Source organism: Oncorhynchus mykiss, chromosome 10 (genome assembly GCF_057628025.1).
Source record: "Oncorhynchus mykiss isolate SJ-2025 chromosome 10, ASM5762802v1, whole genome shotgun sequence".
Lineage (NCBI taxonomy): Eukaryota > Metazoa > Chordata > Actinopteri > Salmoniformes > Salmonidae > Oncorhynchus > Oncorhynchus mykiss.
Window position 1 is genome coordinate 68205372 of NC_143031.1, and position 19232 is coordinate 68224603.

The 19232-nt window shown below is 43.9% G+C and overlaps 1 protein-coding gene across 7 annotated transcripts in view; it reads left to right on the forward strand.

The window, feature by feature from the left end:
- The window catches only part of LOC110533189 (lipopolysaccharide-responsive and beige-like anchor protein), a 356513-nt gene that overhangs the window by 58953 nt on the left and 278328 nt on the right, over positions 1–19232 (forward strand). For all 7 annotated transcript variants that reach the window (XM_090187615.1, XM_090187618.1, XM_090187619.1 and 4 more), the window contains exons 5-11: positions 6115–6210; positions 10154–10275; positions 11822–11948; positions 14260–14379; positions 15459–15605; positions 15894–16091; positions 19007–19140. In XM_090187615.1, the coding sequence (XP_090043741.1) occupies positions 6115–6210; positions 10154–10275; positions 11822–11948; positions 14260–14379; positions 15459–15605; positions 15894–16091; positions 19007–19140 (944 nt within the window). The remainder of the gene's footprint in view (positions 1–6114; positions 6211–10153; positions 10276–11821; positions 11949–14259; positions 14380–15458; positions 15606–15893; positions 16092–19006; positions 19141–19232) is intronic.

Genomic DNA, 19232 nt, shown 5'->3' on the forward strand with positions numbered 1-19232 from the left:
AGCCTCCCCAGCTTCTCCTTCACCCAAATCCAGATAGCAGATGTTCTGAAAGAGCGGCAAAACCTGGACCCGTACAAATCAGCTGGTCTTGACAATCTGGACCCTCTATTTCTGAAACTATCTGCCGCCATTGTCACAACCCCTATTACCAGCCTGTTCAACCTCTCTTTCATATCGTCTGAGATCCCCAAGGATTGGAAAGCTGCCGCAGTCATCCCCCTCTTCAAAGGGGGAGACACCCTGGACCCAAACTGTTAAAGACCTATATCCATCCTGCCCTGCCTATCTAAGGTCTTTGAAAGCCAAGTCAACAAACAGATCACTGACCATCTCGAATCCCACCGTACCTTCTCCGCTGTGCAATCTGGTTTCCGAGCCGGTCACGGGTGCACCTCAGCCACGCTCAAGGGACTAAACGATATCATAACCGGCATCGATAAAAGACAGTACTGTGCAGCCGTCTTCATCGACCTGGCCAAGGCTTTCGACTCTGTCAATCACCATATTCTTATCGGCAGACTCAACAGCCTTAGTTTCTCAAATGACTGCCTCGCCTGGTTCACCAACTACTTCTCTGATAGAGTTCAGTGTGTCAAATCGGAGGGCATGTTGTCCGGTCCTCTGGCAGTCTCTATGGGGGTGCCACAGGGTTCAATTCTTCGGCCGACTCTTTTCTCTGTATATATCAATGATGTTGCTCTTGCTGCGGGTGATTCCCTGATCCACCTCTACGCAGACGACATCATTCTGTATACTTCTGGCCCTTCCTTGGACACTGTGCTATCTAACCTCTAAATGAGCTTCAATGCCAAACAACACTCCTTCCGTGGCCTCCAACTGCTCTTAAACGCTAGTAAAACCAAATGCATGCTTTTCAACCGTTCGCTGCCTGCACCCGCACGCCGGACTAGCATCACCACCCTTGATGGTTCCGACCTAGAATATGTGGACATCTATAAGTACCTAGGTGTCTGGCTAGACTGTAAACTCTGCTTCCAGACTCATATCAAACATCTCCAATCTAAAATGAAATCTAGTGTCGGCTTTCTATTCCGCAACAAAGCCTCCTTCACTCACGCCGCCAAACTTACCCTAGTAAAACTGACTATCCTACGGATCCTCGACTTTGGCGATGTCATCTACAAAATAGCTTCCAACACTCTACTCAGCAAACTGGATGCAGTTTATCACAGTGCCATCCGTTTTGTTACTAAAGCACCTTACACCACCCACCACTGTGACCTGTATGCTCTAGTCGGCTGGCCCTCGCTACATATTCGTCGCCAGACCCACTGGCTCCAGGTCATCTACAAATCCATGCTAGGTAAAGCTCCGCCTTATCTCAGTTCACTGGTCACGATGGCAACACCCACCCGTAGCACGCGTTCCAGCAGGTGTATCTCACTGATCATCCCTAAAGCCAACACCTCATTTGGCCGCCTTTCCTTCCAGTTCTCTGCTGCCTGTGACTGGAACGAATTGCAAAAATCGCTGAAGTTGGAGACTTTTATCTCCCTCACCAACTTTAAACATCTGCTATCTGAGCAGTTAACCGATCGCTGCAGCTGTACATAGTCCATCTGTAAATAGCCCACCGAATTTACCTACCTCATCCCCATGCTGTTTTTATTTATTTACTTTTCTGCTCTTTTGCACACCAGTATCTCTACCTGCACATGACCATCTGATCATTTATCACTCCGGTGTTAATCTGCAAAATTGTAATTATTCGCCTACTTCCTCATGCCTTTTGCACACAATGTATATAGACTCTTTTTTTTCTTTTTTCTACTGTTATTGACTTGTTTATTGTTTACTCCATGTGTAACTCTGTGTTGTCTGTTCACACTGCTATGCTTTATCTTGGCCAGGTCGCAGTTGTAAATGAGAACTTGTTCTCAACTAGCCTACCTGGTTAAATAAAGGTGAAATAAAAATATAAATAAATAAATAAATAAATAGGGAGGCCTATTGATCAGTGTGGAATCAGATTGCCCCATTTCGTTGACAATCTGCTTTTGTGCTTCTCCATTTCCATCCACACACACACTCAGACACACACACACTCAGACACACACACACTCACACACACACACTCTGCTAGCTCTGTGAAATATTATCTGAGGGGGTTGGCAAGAGATGATGCGTCTATCAGGAGTCTCTCCATCACAGGATTTGAACAGAGTGAACACAGTGTGATATGCTTACTGCAGCCTCCACAGAAATGAAACTGACAGAGGACTTGTCGGAAGAAAAGCTCATCAATATATTATGGAAGTTTATCAACGTTGATCACGGTTCCGTGGGTTTTGATTTACATTTGGGTTGAAAGGAAGGGGGTCTGATCTAAAGCGGGTGACCTTGCAGCATCAACGGGAATGTAAAGTAGATCAACAGAACTACTGCATTCTCAGTATAATGTCTCTAGAGAGTTCTCAACGAGATGTTGACTTGGTTAGTAGAGGTCAATATAGAAAAGCAGAAAATAGATCTGTACTCTGTAGTTGTGGAGATGTTGACTTGGTTAGTAGAGGTCAATTTAGAAAAGCAGAAAATAGACCTGGACTCTGTAGTTGTGGAGATGTTGACTTGGTTAGTAGAGGTCAATATAGAAAAGCAGAAAATAGATCTTGACTCTGTAGTTGTGGAGATGTTGACTTGGTTAGTAGAGGTCAATATAGAAAAGCAGAAAATAGATCTGTACTCTGTAGTTGTGGAGATGTTGACTTGGTTAGTAGAGGTCAATATAGAAAAGCAGAAAATAGATCTTGACTCTGTAGTTGTGGAGATGTTGACTTGGTTAGTAGAGGTCAATATAGAAAAGCAGAAAATAGACCTGAACTCTGTAGTTGTGGAGATGTTGACTTGGTTAGTAGAGGTCAATATAGAAAAGCAGAAAATAGATCTTGACTCTGTAGTTGTGGAGATGTTGACTTGGTTAGTAGAGGTCAATATAGAAAAGCAGAAAATAGACCTGAACTCTGTAGTTGTGGAGATGTTGACTTGGTTAGTAGAGGTCAATATAGAAAAGCAGAAAATATACCTGGACTCTGTAGTTGTGGAGATGTTGACTTGGTTAGTAGAGGTCATTATAGAAAAGCAGAAAATAGACCTGGACTCTGTAGTTGTGGAGATGTTGACTTGGTTAGTAGAGGTCATTATAGAAAAGCAGAAAATAGACCTGGACTCTGTAGTTGTGGAGATGTTGGTGTGTTGTTTGTTTTGCTTGCTTACCTGCCTGTGAACCTGAACATGTACGGTACGTTCAGGAAGTGTTCCGACCCCCTTGCCTTTTTCCACATTTTGTTACGTTGCCGCCTTATTTTAAAATTGTTTCAATTGTTTTTTTCCTCCTCAATCGACACACAATATCCCTTAATGGCAAAGCAAAAATAGGTTTTTAGACATTTTAGAAAATGTACATACAGTGCCTTGCGAAAGTATTCGGCCCCCTTGAACTTTGCGACCTTTTGCCACATTTCAGGCTTCAAACATAAAGATATAAAACTGTATTTTTTTGTGAAGAATCAACAACAAGTGGGACACAATCATGAAGTGGAACGACATTTATTGGATATTTCAAACTTTTTTAACAAATCAAAAACTGAAAAATTGGGCGTGCAAAATTATTCAGCCCCTTTACTTTCAGTGCAGCAAACTCTCCAGAAGTTCAGTGAGGATCTCTGAATGATCCAATGTTGACCTAAATGACTAATGATGATAAATACAATCCACCTGTGTGTAATCAAGTCTCTGTATAAATGCACCAGCACTGTGATAGTCTCAGACGTCTGTTAAAAGCGCAGAGAGCATCATGAAGAACAAGGAACACACCAGGCAGGTCCGAGATACTGTTGTGAAGAAGTTTAAAGCCGGATTTGGATACAAAAAGATTTCCCAAGCTTTAAACATCCCAAGGAGCACTGTGCAAGCGATAATATTGAAATGTAAGGAGTATCAGACCACTGCAAATCTACCAAGACCTGGCCGTCCCTCTAAACTGCCAAGAGGCCCATGATCACTCTGGATGAACTGCAGAGATCTACAGCTGAGGTGGGAGACTCTGTCCATAGGACAACAATCAGTCAGTCGTATATTGCACAAATCTGGCCTTTATGGAAGAGTGGCAAGAAGAAAGACATTTCTTAAAGATATCCATAAAAAGTGTAGTTTAAAGTTTGCCACAAGCCACCTGGGAGACACACCAAACATGTGGAAGAAGGTGCTCTGGTCAGATGAAACCAAAATTGAACTTTTTGGCAACAATGCAAAACGTTATGTTTGGCGTAAAAGCAACACAGCTGAACACACCATCCCCACTGTCAAACATGGTGGTGGCAGCATCATGGTTTGGGCCTGCTTTTCTTCAGCAGGGACAGGGAAGATGGTTAAAATTGATGGGAAGATGGATGGAGCCAAATACAGGACCATTCTGGAAGAAAACCTGATGGTCTGCAAAAGACCTGAGACTGGGACGGAGATTTGTCTTCCAACAAGACAATGATCCAAAACATAAAGCAAAATCTACAATGGAATGGTTCAAAAATAAACATATCCAGGTGTTAGAATGGCCAAGTCAAAGTCCAGACCTGAATCCAATCGAGAATCTGTGGAAAGAACTGTAAACTGCTGTTCACAAATGCTCTCCATCCAACCTCACTGAGCTCGAGCTGTTTTGCAAGGAGGAATGGGAAAGCATTTCAGTCTCTCGATGTGCAAAACTGATAGAGACATACCCCAAGCGACTTACAGCTGTAATCGCAGCAAAAGGTGGCGCTACAAAGTATTAACTTAAGGGGGCTGAATAATTTTGCACGACCAATTTTTCAGTTTTTGATTTGTTAAAAAAGTTTGAAATATCCAATAAATGTCGTTCCACTTCATGATTGTGTCCCACTTGTTGTTGATTCTTCACAAACAAATACAGTTTTATATCTTTATATTTGAAGCCTGAAATGTGGCAAAAGGTCGCAAAGTTCAAGGGGGCCGAATACTTTCGCAAGGCACTGTAAGTATTCAGACCCTTTACTCAATACATTGCTGAGTACAAGTCTTTTTGGGTTTGACACTACAAGCTTGGCACACCTGTATTTGGGGAGTTTCTCCCATTCTTCTCTGTAGATCCTCTCAAGCTCTGTCAGGTTGGATTCCTGCGTTGTCTTGGCTGTCTGTCTGAGGTCCTGAGCTGTCTGTAGCAGGTTTTCGTCACAGATATCTCTGCTCCGTTCATCTATCCCTCGATCCTGACTAGTCTCCCAGTCCCTGCCACTGAAAAATGTCCCCACAGCCTGATGCTGCCACCACCATGCTTCATCTTAGAGATGGTGCCAGGTTTCCTCAAGACGTGGCGCTTGGCAGAGATGGTTGTCCTTCTGGAAGGTTCTCCCATCTCCACAGAGGATCTCTGTCAGAGTGACCATCGTGTTCTTGTTCACCTCCCTGACCAAGCCCTTTCCCACCGATAGCTCAGTTTGGCAGGGCGGCCAGCTCTAGAAAGAGTCTTGGTTGTTCTAAACTTTTTCCATTTAAGAATGATGGAGACCACTGTGTTCTTGGGGACCTTGAATGCTGCAGAAATGTTTTGGTACCCTTCCCCAGATCTGTGCCTCGACATTCCTGTCTCTGAGCTCTACAGACAATTCCATCCACCTCATGGCTTGGTTTTTGCTCTGATATGTACAGTCAGCTGTGGGACCTGAAATAGACAGGTGTGTGCCTCTCTAAATCATGTCCAATCAATTGAATTTACAACAGATGGTACCCAAACAAGTCATAGAAAAATCTCAAGGATGATCAACGGAAACAGGATGCACCGGAGCTCATTGTGAAGGGTCTGAATACTTATGTAAATAAGATTTGTATTTGTAATACATTTGCAAAAATGTATAAAAACCTGTTTTTGCTTTGTCTTTATTGGGAATTGTGTGTAGATTGAGGATTTTTTCTATTTCATCACTTTTAGAATAAGGCTGTAACGTAACAAAATGTGGGAACAGGGAAGGTGTCTGAATACTCTCCCGACTGCACTGTGGCTTTACATTAAAGTACCTGTGTATGCGGTGCACCCTCATCAAAGTCTGTGGCGTCTCAACTTGTGCGTGTTCTTCCCTCCAGCCTCCCCATGCGGTGAAGCTGCTGTCTGTCCTGAGGAGCATGGCCCACCGGAACGGACCTGACTCCTTCTTCAGCTTCCCAGGGAAGAGTGCTGCTGTGAGTACAGTGACAATTCAATACACCTCCACATGTATACCGGAGTCTCAGACTGATCGTTAGAAGACAGTGCTCACCACCCAACTAGACTACAGTCTGACGCTACACCTGGTACGACACTATTCCCCTAAGCACTGATCAAGTAGTGCACTATGTAAGGTAAAAGTTGTGTCAGACTTGTAGTGACTGGTATGAGTCTCGGTGAACACAGTGCCTACGATAAGGTAGTGGTATTTACAGCACCTCTGGATAGCTTCTAAATGGGCTACATCCTCTTGTGCTCGACTTCCCACATGATCCAAGGCCGGACGCATTAGCAATAACTAAGATAATGCATCCTGAATTGCCTATAAGCTCTGACCCAGCACACATCTTGGCTTCTATATCCTATAATGCCAAGGTTTACCAACCATATGTAGCTTGGGTCATACTGTGTTTCTGTGTGTGTTGAATAAGCAGCATGGGAAGAGAGGAGGTGCACAGATGCTAGCTAATCTTCCTCTGTTCTCCTTCTCCTCCCTTCATTCTAATGCTCCTAGCTGTCTTCCCTCTGTTCTTCTCAGTCCGTCATTCTAATGCTCCTAGCAGTCTTCCCTCTGTTCTCCATCTCCGTTCATTCTAATGCTCCTAGCAGTCTTCCCTCTGTTCTTCTCCTCCCTTCATTCTAATGCTCCTAGCTGTCTTCCCTCTGTTCTTCTCCTCCCTTCATTCTAATGTTCCTAGCAGTCTTCCTCTGTTCTTCTCAGTCCTTCATTCTAATTCTCCTAGCAGTCTTCCCTCTGTTCTTCTCCTCCCTTCATTCTAATGCTCCTAGCAGTCTTCCCTCTGTTCTTCTCCTCCCTTCATTCTAATGCTCCTAGCTGTCTTCCCTCTGTTCTTCTCCTCCCTTCATTCTAATGTTCCTAGCAGTCTTCCTCTGTTCTTCTCAGTCCTTCATTCTAATTCTCCTAGCAGTCTTCCCTCTGTTCTTCTCCTCCCTTCATTCTAATGCTCCTAGCAGTCTTCCCTCTGTTCTTCTCCTCCCTTCATTCTAATGCTCCTAGCCGCATTCCCTCTGTTCTTCTTCTCCCTTCATTCTAATGCTCATAGCAGTCTTCCCTCTGTTCTTCTCCTCTCTTCTCCTCTCTTCATTCTAATGCTCCTAGCCGTCTCTGTTCTTCTTCTAAGTCCTTCATTCTAATGCTCCTAGCAGTCTTCCCTCTGTTCTTCTTCTCAGTCCTTCATTCTAATGCTCCTAGCCGTCTTCCCTCTGTTCTTCTCCTCCTTTCATTCTAATGCTCCTAGCAGTCTTCCCTCTGTTCTTCTCCTCTGTTCTTCTCCTCTCTTCATTCTAATGCTCCTAGCAGTCTTCCCTCTGTTCTTCTCCTCTCTTCATTCTAATTCTCCTAGCAGTCTTCCCTCTGTTCTTCTCCTCTGTTCTTCTCCTCTCTTCATTCTAATGCTCCTAGCAGTCTTCCCTCTGTTCTTCTCCTCTCTTCATTCTAATGCTCCTAGCAGTCTTCCCTCTGTTCTTCTCCTCTCTTCACTCTAATGCTCCTAGCAGTCTTCCTCTGTTCTCCTCCTCCCTTCATTCTAATGCTCCTAGCAGTCTTCCCTGTTCTTCTCCTCTCTTAATTCTAATGCTCCTAGCCGTCTCTGTTCTTCTTCTCAGTCCTTCATTCTAATGCTCCTAGCAGTCTTCCCTCTGTTCTTCTCCTCCCTTCATTCTAATTCTCCTAGCAGTCTTCCCTCGGTTCTTCTCAGTCCTTCATTCTAATGCTCCAAGCAGTCTTCCCTCTGTTCTTCTCCTCCCTTCATTCTAATGCTCCTAGCTGTCTTCCCCTCCCTTAATTCTAATGCTCCAAGCAGTCTTCCCTCTGTTCTTCTTCTCCCTTCATTCTAATGCTCCTAGCAGTCTTCCCTCTGTTCCCCTCCTCCCTTCATTCTAATGCTCCTAGCAGTCTTCCTCTGTTCTTCTTCTCCCTTCATTCTAATGCTCCTAGCAGTCTCCGAACTCATTCTCACCCCTTCCTTCTCATAGCAGCAATCCCTAAGCTGCTTTTTCCAATACCTTTTTTTTTCATCTATCCAGCCATTCAGCCAGCCAGCCAGCCATGTGATTTAGTGAGTGAAAGTATAACATATAAGTCTCCTGGGAATGTTCTGTTATACCCCTCTCTTTCTCTTAAAATAGAGCAGTTTTCTAATACACTTCCTGGTATCAATGGGTTTAAAAGTGTGGACTTAGCTTCACTAACTCAGTTAAGATGCTCTTGCTGACGTCTTCAAGGTAATGAAGGATGACAACTTATCAGACGTAGTCCCAGCTATGATCTCATACAATGGGGGAAAAACTATTTAGTCAGCCACCAATTGTGCAAGTTCTCCCACTTAAAAAGATGAGAGGCCTGTAATTTTCATCATAGGTACACTTCAACTATGACAGACAAAATGAGAAAAAAAATCCAGAAAATCACATTGTAGGATTTTTAATTAATTATTTTGCAAATGATGGTGGAAAATAAGTATTTGGTCAATAACAAGAGTTTATCTCAATACTTTGTTATATACCCTTGGTTGGCAATGACAGAGGTCAAACGTTTTCTGTAAGTCTTCACAAGGTTTTCACACACTGTTGCTGGTATTTTGGCCCATTCCTCCATGCAGATTTCCTCTAGAGCAGTGATGTTTTGGGGCTGTTGCTGGGCAACACAGACTTTCAACTCCCTCCAAAGATTTTCTATGGGGTTGAGATCTGGAGACTGGCTAGGCCACTCCAGGACCTTGAAATGCTTTTTACAAATCCACTCCTTCGTTGCCTGGGCGGTGTGTTTGGGATCATTGTCATGCTGAAAGACCCAGCCACGTTTCATCTTCAATGCCCTTGCTGATGGTAGGCTTTGTTACTTTGGTCCCAGCTCTCTGCAGGTCATTCACTAGGTCCCCCCTTGTGGTTCTGGGATTTTTGCTCACCGTTCTTGTGATAATTTTGACCCCACGGGGTGAGATCTTGCGTGGAGCCCCAGATCGAGGGAGATTATCAGTGGTCTTTTATGTCTTCCATTTCCTAATAATTGCTCCCACATTTGATTTCTTCAAACCAAGCTGCTTACCTATTGCAGATTCAGCCTTCCCAGCCTGGTACAGGTCTACAATTTTGTTTCTGGTGTCCTTTGACAGCTCTTTGGTCTTGGCCATAGTGGAGTTTGGAGTGTGACTGTTTGAGGTTGTGGACAGGTGTCTTTTATACTGATAACAAGTTCAAACAGGTGCCATTAATACAGGTAATGAGTGGAGGACAGAGGAGCCTCTTAAAGAAGAAGTTACAGGTCTGTGAGAGCCAGAAATCTTGCTTGTTTGTAGGTGACCAAATACTTATTTTCCACCATAATTTGCAAATACATTTTTCAGTTTTCATGAAGGACGACGTCATAGCCTCATGTATGCTATGTTTTAACTGTGTATCTCCTTCTAGGACCTTTACCCTTCACTATTTTCTCAATGGGTCTCACCTGAATGCTGTCTTCACCTGTATGTGGCCATGGTACATTTGACTGTACAGTACCTGGGCTAGATAATCATGTCGCTCACATTTTGTCTTTCAATAGCTGTCTGGAACACTCACATTGTATGTAGAGACAGAGTGTGTGTGTGTGTGCACTGTATGTCTCTGTGTACACTTCCATTGCCATGGTAACGGTGCCCTTTGGTGAGGGTGAGTTCTGGGCCGCCATAAGAGGCTCTGTGATTGGTGTGTGTGCAGTGGAGACTGAGCACGAAGCACACGTCTTCCCCTTGCTGTGAATCTGGCTAATGAGGCAGGAAGCCCTCTGGATAGACACACACATGAACAACTCCATCCCTTCCTTCTTGGACCCACTGTAGTCTTGGTCACACTACTCACTATCCTATTTCTAAAACATTCTTTCTCAACTCATTGAGCTCACCGTTTGTCTCCTCACAGGCTATAGCTCTGCCCCCTATAGCCAAATGGCCGTACCAGAGTGGATTCACCTTCCACACGTGGCTCCGCATGGATCCAATCAACAACATCAATGTTGACAAGGACAAGCCTTACCTGTACTGGTGAGTTACATACACCTGGCGTCCATGTTGGAGATCAGCTCGGCGACTGTAGACTGACTAGGAATCACCTTGCATCCTAAATGGCGAATCATTGTGATTTGTTGACCAGTCAGTCTGTAGCCACCGACTAATGTAGTCAGTCTCGTACACCCAGGCTAACACTGACACAACTTACTGCTGCTTGATCTGTTCTCTTTCTCTATGCAAATGATGTCTTTACTCATCTCCTGACTTGATACCCATGTATACATTTTGTATGGATAATCCAATATTATTCAGGTGTATTCAAATAGAATTTGGCTCATACCGTTGTTCCCTTTCTCTCTCTCTCTCTGTGTGTGTGTGTGTATATGTGTGTGTGTGTGTGTGTGTGTGTGTGTGTGTATACTGTATTTGCACGCCAAGGAAAGCTATTTGATTTTTTCCCCCTTGTTCATCAAAATTGTAGGATGACGTCATCCCCAAATTGTAAAAAAAAACGGACATCAGAGAGAGGCTTAATACACACACACACACACACACACACACACACACACACACACACACACACACACACACACACACACACACACACACACACTACCAGATGAAGTAGGCATACTCATGCAATGCCTCTCCCTCTCCGTTTCCATTTACCTCTCTCTCATCCTTCTCTCTCATCCTTCTCTCTTTCTCTCTCTTCTCTCCCCTTACTCCTTCCTCCCTCTCTCCTCTCTCTCTCTCTCTCTCTCTCTCTCCTCTCTCCTCTCTCTCCCCTTACTCTCTCTCTCTCCTCTCTCTCCTCTTTCTCTCTCTCTCCCCTTACTCTTTCCTCTCTCTCTCCTCTCTCCTTACTCTCTCCTCTCTCTCTCCTCTCTCCCCTTACTCTCTCCTCTCTCTTCTCTCCCCTCTCTCTCTCCTTACTCTTTCCTCCCTCTCTCCTCTCTCTTCTCTCTCCTCTCTCTCCCCTTACTCTCTCCTCTCTCTCCTCTTTCTCTCTCTCTCCCCTTACTCTTTCCTCTCTCCCTTCTTCCCTCCCTCTCTCAGGGACAGTAAATCAGTGCCTCACTCGTTCCTATTTTCAGCCGATAATTAATTTCTGTCAAAAAATCTAATTGATGTGCCGGGATTTGGTCGGCCTTCTGTTTGGTGGGCCTTCTGTTTGGTGGGCCTTCTGAAAGTGATAACCAACCACACACAGCCAGCCAGCTAGAGGCAGAAAAGTCTGTAGTAAAACTCCTTCAGACTCTGCCCTTTTAAAAAGAGATTAGTTCACTAAATCACACACAGCGACCGCCGGGGCCCCTGATCGCTCAGAACACAGACACCCACAAATGGGAATTTGTTGTGAAGTTGACAAATGATTGAGGCTTTCGCCATCTCTGTCTCTCCTCCGTTTTCAAAGTGTTTTTTAAATTTGTATGTTTGAATGATTTATTGGCAGATTGACTTGTCTCAACCCCCGTCTGCCCTTGAGTGTTAGACTGTGTTAAAGTGAGCCGTCACGCTCACTAACTGAAATCTGTTTTTTCTGTCTCTTTTCTTTTTCTTCCCTCTCTTCCTGTAGTTTTCGCACCAACAAAGGTCTGGGATACTCTGCACACTTTGTGGGCGGCTGTTTGATTGTGACCTCGTTAAAGTCCAAGGGGAAGGGACTCCAGCACTGTGTGAAATATGACTTCAAACCACAGAAGGTAGGCAGACGGCGAGGCCGGTCGACAGACAGACACGGTCCTGTGGGAGAGACACACAAACCTAGCACTCATAAAACATAGAAACACGTGCTAAGTAGGACACACAAACATGTTCTCTTTCGCATAGGACACACAAACAGAACAAATTGTACGCAGGCATAGTACACATACACTGCCCTCTCGTCTAGGCCCTTTGGGTTGAAGCATAGTCATTTGGCCCTTCCTCTGGGGGCCAGTAATGTCAGAGCAGAACAGTGAAAAAAGGATAGCAGGAACGAGAGAGAGGGATGATGTAATGGGGCACGACACACAGCCAGACCATAGCACCCAGACCCAGTCAAGCCCAACAGCATCTGTGAGATCCATGGTGCCCCTGGCCAATTAAAACTCCCCTTGTTATCCCGGAGTGGAACAACGCTACTCTACTTCCTCCTCAGACTCAGAACCTCATTCTATCTTTAGGCCTCTGTATTCCACGGTCGGTCTTATCTCCCAAGCTGTCTGCCTGGTAACTCTAATAACCTATTTCACTGGATTCTTCCAATGTCTGACAGAAATCTGAGCAGCCGATGTAGGTGGGATTGTAGCCCAAGGGGTTTAAGAGCTGATCGGGCGATGTCCCATGTCTCCGAAGGGTAACTCTGTGAAGGCAGCCAGGAATGAGGCTAAAATTAAGTTGTTGTTTCAGTGGTACACTACGCAGCTAGGAATGAGGCTAAAATTAAGTTGTTGTTTCAGTGGTATATAATGACCAATGGTGGTTAAGCTGTTGTTGTTTGTGGTACATAATGACCATTGGTGGTTAAGCTGTTGTTGTTTGTGGTACATAATGACCAATGGTGGTTAAGTTGTTGTTGTTTCCGTGGTACATAAGGGCCAATGGTGGTTAAGTTGTTGTTGTTGTTGTTTCAGTGGTACATAATGACCAATGGTGGTTAAGTTGTTGTTGTTTCAGTGGTACGTAATGACCATTGGTGGTTAAGTTGTTGTTGTTTCAGTGGTACATGGTGACCATGGTGGTTAAGTTGTTGTTTGTCTTTCAGTGGTACATGGTGACCATGGTGGTTAAGTTGTTGTTTCAGTGGTACATAATGACCAATGGTGGTTAATTTGTTGTCGTTTCAATGGTACATAATGACCATTGGTGGTTAAGTTGTTGTTTGTGGTACATAATTACCAATGGTGGTTAAGTTGTTGTTGTTTCAGTGGTACATAATGGCCAATGGTGGTTAAGTTGTTGTTGTTTCAGTGGTACATGGTGACCATGGTGGTTAAGTTGTTTGTCTTTCAGTGGTACATGGTGACCATGGTGGTTAAGTTGTTGTTATTTCAGTGGTACATGGTGACCATGGCGGTTAAGTTGTTGTTGTTTCAGTGGTACATAATGACCAATGGTGGTTAAGTTGTTGTTGTTTCATTGGTACATAATGACCATAGGTGGTTAATCTGTTGTGTGTGGTACATAATGACCAATGGTGGTTAAGTTGTTGTTGTTTCAGTGGTACATAATTGCCATTTGGTGGTTAAGCTGTTGTTGTTTGTGGTACATAATGATCAATGGTGGTTAAGTTGTTGTTTCAGTGGGACATGGTGACCATAGTGGTTAAGTTGTTGTTGTTTCTGTGGTACATGGTCACCATGGTGGTTAAGTTGTTGTTGTTTCAGTGGTACATGGCCACCATGGTGGTTAAGTTGTTGTTGTGTTTCAGTGGTACATGGTGACCATGGTGGTTAAGTTGTTTGTCTTTCAGTGGTACATGGTGACCATGGTGGTTAAATTGTTGTGTGTTGTTGTTTCAGTGGTACATGGTGACCATGGTGGTTAAGTTGTTGTGTGTTGTTTCAATGGTACATGGTGACCATGGTGGTTAAGTTGTTCTGTGTTGTTGTTTCAATGGTACATGGTGACCATGGTGGTTAAGTTGTTCTGTGTTGTTGTTTCAATGGTACATGGTGACCATGGTGGTTAAGTTGTTCTGTGTTGTTGTTTCAGTGGTACATGGTGACCATGGTGGTTAAGTTGTTGTTGTTTCAGTAGTACATGGTGACCATGGTGGTTAAGTTGTTGTTGTTTCAGTGGTACATGGTGACCATGGTGGTTAAGTTGTTGTCTTTCAGTGGTACATGGTGACCATGGTGGTTAAGTTGTTCTGTGTTGTTGTTTCAGTGGTACATGGTGACCATGGTGGTTAAGTTGTTCTGTGTTGTTGTTTCAGTGGTACATGGTGACCATGGTGGTTAAGTTGTTCTGTGTTGTTTCAGTGGTACATGGTGACCATGGTGGTTAAGTTGTTCTGTGTTGTTGTTTCAGTGGTACATGGTGACCATCGTTCACGTCTACAACCGCTGGAAGAACAGTGAGATCAGCTGCTACGTCAATGGAGAGCTCGCCTCCTACGGAGAAATCACCTGGTTCGTCAACACCAGCGACGTAAGTAGCAATCGATCCATACTATACTGATCATCGTTGTTATAATGTTATTCCTTTAGTAACCACAAACCTCTACTATCACACATCCATTTTTACCCATGTATTCTGTGTAATGGAATACAGCTGAACCTAGAAGTTGTGCTAGTGGTTGTTATGCATGTGTATAATCAAAAGTATATTTTGATGCCAATTATCAATCAAAACATTTCTCTGAAGTCATCAATCAATCAACAAGAAAGCCTTGCAGCTGTCCATCCAGAATTCTTCAATTTGAACCATTGTGCTTTGCATAAAAAAAGTTTCCACACAATGACGTATGGTATATGTTGTGATTGATATACCACGGAGACCCATTGTTACTGCAGTACAGGTTGTTAGAAGAGGACAGCACCTCCCCACAGGCCCCACTCTTTCTGATTGATTGATATAATCACTGTCTCAGCTGACAGAGGGCTCAGGGGTGAAACCACTCCCTTTATCTCTCTGCCTCTCTCTCTCTCTCTGTCTCTCTCTGTCTCTCTCTCTCTTTTTCTCTCTTTCTCTCTCTCTCTTTTTCTCTCTTTCTCTCTCTTTCTCCCCCCCCCCCCCCTCCCCCCTCTCACATGGATGGAACTGGGTCTGTAACAGGGGAGGGAGATGAGTGGCATAATGAGTTGTGTAGCTGAAGATATACTCGTATGTATGAGATTCTGTCATGGTTCTCCAGAATGCTTTTTCTCTCTCTCTCGTGCGAAAACAAGATTCTCACGTCAGCTTTTAACCAAATGAAGATGCTTTTCTAATGCAATCCTCTTGGCGTTAGTGTCACAGAGGGCCTTGATACCCTACAGTAGATATGGCTGATTGAGATACCTCTCCCTCCTTGATAACAATGCTAAGCTCATCCCCTGCCTATTTACACATGCTCTAGGAAACATACAGGAGAGAACAGATTAATAGAAATGTATGTTCTCTGTATGCCGATGGTGTGTTGATTCACACTCATTCATGCTGATTGAGTTGTCATAGTTCTCTTTATTAACGCTTGTTCAATTCTCCTTCCCTGTTTCCTTCCTTGTTTCCTTCCTTCCTCCCTTCAGACTTTCGACAAGTGTTTCCTGGGTTCGTCAGAGACGGCGGACGCCAACCGTGTGTTCTGTGGTCAGATGGGGGCGGTGTATCTGTTTGGCGAGGCCCTCAGTGCAGCCCAGATCCTGGCCATCTACCAGCTGGGGCCTGGTTACAAGGTAGGTAGAGGCAAAGCCCAGTCATCATGCAGTATTCAGTAGTCCCACTATTCCAAAACACCCTGACATTTGGATACCCCAATAGATCAAACAAGGAAGGTCTGCACTCATCAATTTGATGTGAAACATTAATGATTGAGGATCTTCCTCCTACCATGAATTATTTCAAGATACACTACAGACTATCACTAGTAGTGTGTAAGGTTTAAACCGAACAGAAAAATATAAATGAAAGTCACACTCAAGTCTCCTGCCTGTCACTCACGACCTTTCTCCCGTCTTTCTCAGGGCACGTTCAAGTACAAGGCTGAGAGTGACCTCCTGTTTGCTGAGCACCACAAGACCCTACTGTACGACGGCAAGCTGTCCTCTGGCATCTCCTTCTCCTACAACCCCCGCGCCACTGACGCTCAGCTGTGCCTGGAGTCCTCCCCCAAGGACAACGCCTCCATCTTCGTCCACTCGCCACACGCACTCATGCTGCAGGTACAGACACACACACACACACACAGACAGATGCAGACATAAACACTCACACACACACACATAGAAATTTGGTTTTGGCAATGCTACTGCACCAGAATGTAAACCATCTAAGCTAGAAATCACCCATTTTGAATGTTACATTGTTTTTGTGCATCTCTGAGTGATGTTCTATCGATTCCCTGTGTCATTTCATGATTTTATTGCCATTATTGCCATTCAAGCAGGCAGAAGTCTGTCTTGTAAGACGTAGCACCGTGATAGTCACTCTCACTGCACTGAAAGTTAATAGGAATACGACTTTTAGATCGCCAAAATGTCTATCATACATGTCAGATTTCAATACTGGCCAAAGTCATAATTCGGGAGGATATCTTCTCTCCAATGAGCCATTGATCATATTTCTGTGATATTCCTACCTCTACAATTGTGTAATTTTACGGAGGGTCTAGCACACTTTTCCCATTTGCCTGCTTCTTTAGTCCAGGGTGCATTGCATGGTGCCGTTGTCATAGAGATTAGAGAAAGGAGATAGGAATCCAGCGAGTCTGCTGGTTGGGAACGTATCCAACTCCTTGTCCCAGAATCGCCCAGAATGCACCGCGCAGCCCATTGATGTAGCATGGGCAACGTTTCCCATCTCCTCAAAAGTATATCTGCCGGTGCTGAATTTCAGACTCCACTCGGTGAGGCACATATACATAGACTTTAAATCACTGGCCACTTTAATAATGGAACACTAGTCACTTTAATAATGTTTACATATTTTGCATTACTCATCTGTTATGTATGTACTGTATTCTATCCTATTCTACTGTATCTTAGTCTATGCCGCTCTGACATTGCTCGTCCAAATATTTATATATTCTTAATTCCATTCCTTTACTGTAGATTTGTGTGTATTGTTTTTGAAATGGTTAGATATTACTTGTTAGATACTACTGCACTGTTGGAGCTGGAAACACAAGCATTTCTCTACACCCACAATAACATCTGCTAAACACGTGTATGTGACAAATACATTTGATTTGACATCAATCTGCAGGTTGAACATAGTGAGGTTGTAGTCTCCTACATTGATAGTGCAGTTTGTTTAGGGGATTTTACAGCAAACTAGCTACTTCACATGCTGATTTTGCGTTTGGTATTATTGTGTGTTGCTACGTTTGCTAGCTAGCTATCCAACCAGCCCGTAGAGAGCATTGCATTGTGGATTTTGTAGTAAACTTGAGCTACAACAGACTTATCCATGTTGCTACCAAACTTATTATAAAGCTAAAATGAAACATTTGTTCACAAAAAATATTGTTCTCAAATATTGTTCTCAGGAATGAGTGTTTTTGGGTGGATTGTTCCTTTAAGATAGAGGTGAGAATGAACCACTCTGCACCTGGCTGGCTAGCAGGCTGGGAACAGAACACTACCCTGTTCTATTACAGAATTAGATCTGCCTACCAGTCATTTCTATATTGAACCAAGGTGGTGTTTTCTTTAAGCACTTTATTATATTATACAATACTTTATTTGACCTTGTAGTTACTGAGGATGATGAGTTAATTTATTTATGAGGTAAAGTAAATTGGCACGTTCTGGTGGCTACTTGTAACCCTGTAAGTTCCAGGTAGCAACAACTAGATGACAAGTACTGTAATGAAAGTGCTTCACAAATGTATTTCTCTCCAACTCTCATTCAAATCCATATTTTTGACTTTCTTTATCGCAGAAGGTCACCTGCACACCTGATTTAAATGCACATTAGGAAGACCTTGGCAGCGCACACACACACACACACACACACACACACACACACACACACACACACACACACACACACACACACACACACACACACACACACAGCTGTCCTTTTTATTTAATTACATTGAATTCTCCTATTGTCTCTCTCACTGCAGTTGAGTTTTGTCTCTGAGCCTCACAGCGCGTTTAGTCAACGCATGAGCTCCTTTGTCTTTCTGAGGCAGCTCGGCCTGTGTGTTTGTACATGCACGCGCACACACACACACACACACACACACACACACACACACACAGACCCCATCTCCTATAGACTAATCTTTTCGTATATTATTCCTCATTCCCACCCTCTGTTTAGGTCAACATGTTTAGTATTTGTTAGCACATTGTCAGTATTCCATTCATGGACGTGTGTCTGTAGATTAGTGTCCTGTACGTATGTGTTCACAATGACTATTGGCTTGTTTAGTTGGTAGACGGAACCGTAAACACATGAGAAAAAGGGCCTTGCTCATAATAGCACATTTAGCTGCTGTGGGATCTGACCGTAAGAAATGTCGGAAATATTCTATCCACAGAACTCATTTAGCAAAACCCTCATCAGGATAAACAGACTAGACACCTGAGCCATGTTGCCTCGGAGACCAACTCAACGTCGCGGTAACGCGCCCGCCACTCAGCCCGTCACCGTTAGCGACAGGTGTAATAGTGCTGTAAAGGAGACAGATGTTCAGAGGAGTTATGCTGTGTTTTCAACACCACACCAGATGTTCAAGGGAGAAATGGGACACCGCCTCCAATCCGCGTTGTTTTCCACCTGAGACGAAAGCAGAAGCAGACCGACAAGACCCAGCCTTTGTCTCCATAGGGTTCTGATTCTACCGTATTTCTCTCTTCAAAAGCAGTGCACTCTATTTCTTTTAATTTATTTTACCTTTATTTAACTAGGCAAATCAGTTAAGAACAAATTCTTATTTTCAATGACGGCCTAGGAACAGTGGGTTAACTGCCTGTTCAGGGGCAGAACGACAGATTTGTACCTTGTCAGCTCGGGGGTTTGAACTTGCAACCTTCCGGTTACTAGTCCAACACTCTAACCACTAGGCTACCCTGCCACCCATTTCTACCCCTGATCCTTGTGTATGTTTTTCTCCCTTCTTCAGGATGTGAAGGCTGTGGTGACCCACTCGGTCCAGAGTGCCATCCACTCCATCGGGGGAGTGCAGGTCCTCTTCCCCCTGTTTGCACAGCTGGATCACCTCCAGCACACCAGCGATGAACTGGACACCTCTGTCTGGTAGTGGACTACTGTCTCTTTCTATTCTTCGATTGATTGACTTTATTAAGTTCTTTTAAAATACTGTACACATCTGTGCGTAGCCATGTGGG